The sequence below is a fragment of the Malurus melanocephalus genome, unplaced genomic scaffold, assembly GCF_030028575.1.
Source record: "Malurus melanocephalus ecotype Western Australia unplaced genomic scaffold, MMel_1.1 scaffold_130, whole genome shotgun sequence".
Classification (NCBI taxonomy): domain Eukaryota; kingdom Metazoa; phylum Chordata; class Aves; order Passeriformes; family Maluridae; genus Malurus; species Malurus melanocephalus.
The window spans coordinates 365,498-368,908 of NW_026623362.1; the positions used below are offsets into that span (position 1 = coordinate 365,498).

At 41.8% G+C, this 3,411-nt stretch overlaps 1 protein-coding gene across 1 annotated transcript in view; it reads right to left on the reverse strand.

Annotated features, from left to right (window-relative positions):
- The window catches only part of LOC130576196 (serum paraoxonase/arylesterase 2), a 14,562-nt gene that overhangs the window by 7,664 nt on the left and 3,487 nt on the right, over positions 1 to 3,411 (reverse strand). The window contains exon 2 of the mRNA XM_057370662.1: positions 3,110 to 3,180. Within this exon, the coding sequence (XP_057226645.1) occupies positions 3,110 to 3,180 (71 nt within the window). The remainder of the gene's footprint in view (positions 1 to 3,109; positions 3,181 to 3,411) is intronic.

Sequence of the window (3,411 nt, forward strand, 5' to 3'; positions counted from 1 at the left end):
GGTTGATTTATACAATGGGGTTAGTGGCAATTCTCCACTTCCCAGGATTGCTGTAAGGATAATAGCGTAAATAAATGCTGAGAGGCTCAATTGCCATGGTGACATGAGCTGGACAGAGAGCTTTTACTGGCAGCRCACACTGGTGAGTGAATAAACAGAGATATAATCATTTATCGCTACTGAACCAGCGAGGCTGCCAAGCAGAAAGATGAGCAGGCTAATTGGGAGCAGATCATTAAAAAMCACAAGTTTCCAGTGGAAGGAGGGCACTGAGAGCCCTGCACCCAACTGCTCCAAGAGAAACTGCCCAGCAAAGCACATTTTGGGCGCTCCATGGCCGGGTCCTGGAATGTGTGGAAGCGAGTGAATGGTGTCAGGAGAGCAGAGGAATGCTGGTTCAGCACAGCCCCGCTGATCCAGCGCCRCCGAGGAGGGGCTGCAGACACTCAGCGGGAAAGCTCAGGGACTCTCCCGCTCGGGGAGGGCTCTGCGCTGCTGCTGCAGGCGCCACATGGGGCAGGAGAGTCACGAACTGATTCCTCAGGTATCACTTATCTGCATTATGTKGCTTAATTGTGTCACTGAGCCCAGCTTGTCCATGGGATTATCTGAAGATGTGGCATTTAAGAAAAATTAAAAGATACTCCGAAAAATTGCTGTCTGCTCTAGAAATGGTGGCTTTTTTTCTCTTTATTTTATCTTATTAGGATGCATTCTGCATGTGTATATAACAAGAAAATCTGGATTTCACATCCAACTATGAGACAATTTTGCCCATATTCCATTAATTGCTCCAAGATGCAAGTATTTCTAGCAACTTCTATAGTAGCTTCTTGAATTTGAGGAATTAGTAGAGAAGGTATGGTTAGTTTATTATAAACCAGTGACATGATTAGACACCAATAAAACTCAGAAATTAGGTTTTTTTCTACCAATACAGCCTTTCCTACATGTGAATGAGGCTTAGGACAAACTGCAATTTTTGTTTGTTCAATATTTGCATCTGTGTTTATATTGCACAATATTTGAAAAGCAGAATAGATTAAAGTTTTAAAAAAAGAGAGATACAGAAAAGATTAAACTGTGCAGAAAGAAAAGGGAAGTCTTCCATTAASTCTGTGTTTGCTTCACTTACTACAGATCCATTACTTATAACTTATAACATAATTCATAGACTGTACCAGAGGTCTGTTCTTCTGCGTACAGAAAGAACAGGTTAAGATCACTTTGCTCAGATCCAGCTGATCCACTCAGGGACCTACATCTCATTTAGGACTTCAGAAGGACTGATTTAAACATCAAAATAAAGACAGACTGTTTATTCAACTTTATCCTAGCATTTTAAAGGAAAAAGGTCCAGAAGGCCAAGATGTCCATGTACAAAGACATCCTTACACAAAGCCACCCACAGGAGCAACCTTACATGTCTGGGTACAGAAAGCTCCAGATGTTCATGTCTGAATAGTGCTACCTGGGCAACTTCTGGGTTTTAGGACTCCTTGATCTCCCTGAACAATGTAAGCCCCCTAGTCACAGCAAATAAGTTTTAGAAGACATTTGAGTGAACATGCCAACTTTCAAGTTTGCACAATCCTTTTGTTATTTCTCTTTCTGCTACACTGGACCTGCTAAACCAATTTTTGGCATTTTAATTTTTCGATTGAGCAGCAAACGGCAGAGCAAATGCGAGGTAAGGTGCAGAGCCCTTGTGAATGGACAGTGTTAGAGGAGCCAGTAAGAAGCAGAAATGAAGCTCTGTAAATTGATCCACTGCCTCTAAGCAGAGACAGGTTCTCAGAAATCAYCTAATCTACATGTAAATGTCAGGCACAAAAACCAAGACACTGTTCAGAAACRAAACACATCTCTATTTGTCTTTTCCAGGTTTCGTTCTTTCCTCAGCAGAACAATCACATTGCAAAAAGAAATCTTATAAAGATTTCAATAGTGATCTGCTTAAAAATTATTCATAAATTATTTTCTATTAATYACCATTAAATAAACATTATTCATAGTCTTGTATGAGCAAATTACAGCTTGATCTAGAAGGCTGGAAATTTTTTTAAATGCATTTTTTTCTGTACCTACTTTCAAGCACAGGAACTCTGCATWTACTCATTCATGACAGCAATTTAACTTTACAAACATGTTTGAATCCTGACACAATGAAGAAGCAAGATTTATGAAATYAACTCAGTGAGCAAGTTCAAAGACCAGGCTATAAAAGCTCATCCAATGACCTTTTACACATGAAAAATCCAGACAAATTTCAGTGTCTTTAATTTAAGACACTTTCAAAAATACTAAGGAGGGGAAAATCCTTAGCCATCAAGCCTTCATTAAAAACTATTATTTGGGAGAAACGGAGACACAAAAAAAGCAATCCATTTCAAAGCTATTCATTTTATCCACTGGTTGTCCTAAATGGAGAGGAAAAAAAAACCAAGCCAGAAACATTGCTGTATGCTAAACACATGGCCCAAAGTACAAAGTCAACATTTGAGCCACTTCGCTAAAGCTCTTGCAAAGCAGACTAAGATGACAAACATGACCCCTTGCTCTTTGGAACCGCACAGCCGCCTTACGYAACCGCGCCCCGCTCCCGCCCGCCGGCACCGTGGCACCAGCGGCTCCTAAATCTCCCCAAAACGCGGCGCTAAGGAGCGACATCCTGGATGGCATTTAGCAGCCGCTCCTTCGCCAGGTGCCTGCGGGTCTCTCCTAAAGCTCCCACCTTTGCTGCACTTCCCGTCTGCAAGATGTCACCAGCTGACAGTCACCTGTAGGTACCCGCCTGAAGAGCCAGCACACCTCATCGAAAAGCCAAATAATTTCCTAAGTGCCTTAGCAAAGGAGAAGTGTTTACAGGGTGCTCAATTTCAAGAAAAGGGAAAGAAACCTTCAACACCGAAGGCAAAAACCATTATACCAAACTACTTTTTCAGTATGATTTTCTTCCTCCGGTTACTCCCTATCTCCAAGTCCAAGGACCAAATGGAAGTCAAATTAGCACTTTGTTATTGGGATCAGGCTTGGAAGCTGGCTTTAGGAAGCCCTTACAAAGCAAGGCTGGACAAAAGCAACACACTCAGTTATTTTAAGCACGTACCGATCCCTTTAATGAGCCGGCAGTTCGGGAGGCTCACTGGGGCCACTTCCCGTGAAGCATTGAGTCTGTTCCTGCAAGAGGAAAGAGCAGGGTTAACAGCACACAGACAGATTTAAAACAGGTAACATTCCTAGTGTTCAGTTTTATTGGCTGCCATATTGCAGCAACAAATCAGCCATAAAATACTGAATAAGCAAAGCCCAGAAYTGACAACAGCTCCAAATCACTGCAATGGTTACACATGTCCAAGGATTAAGTGATTCTTCTGCATTGAGTAATTTCAGAAACTTCATTTTGTTCAT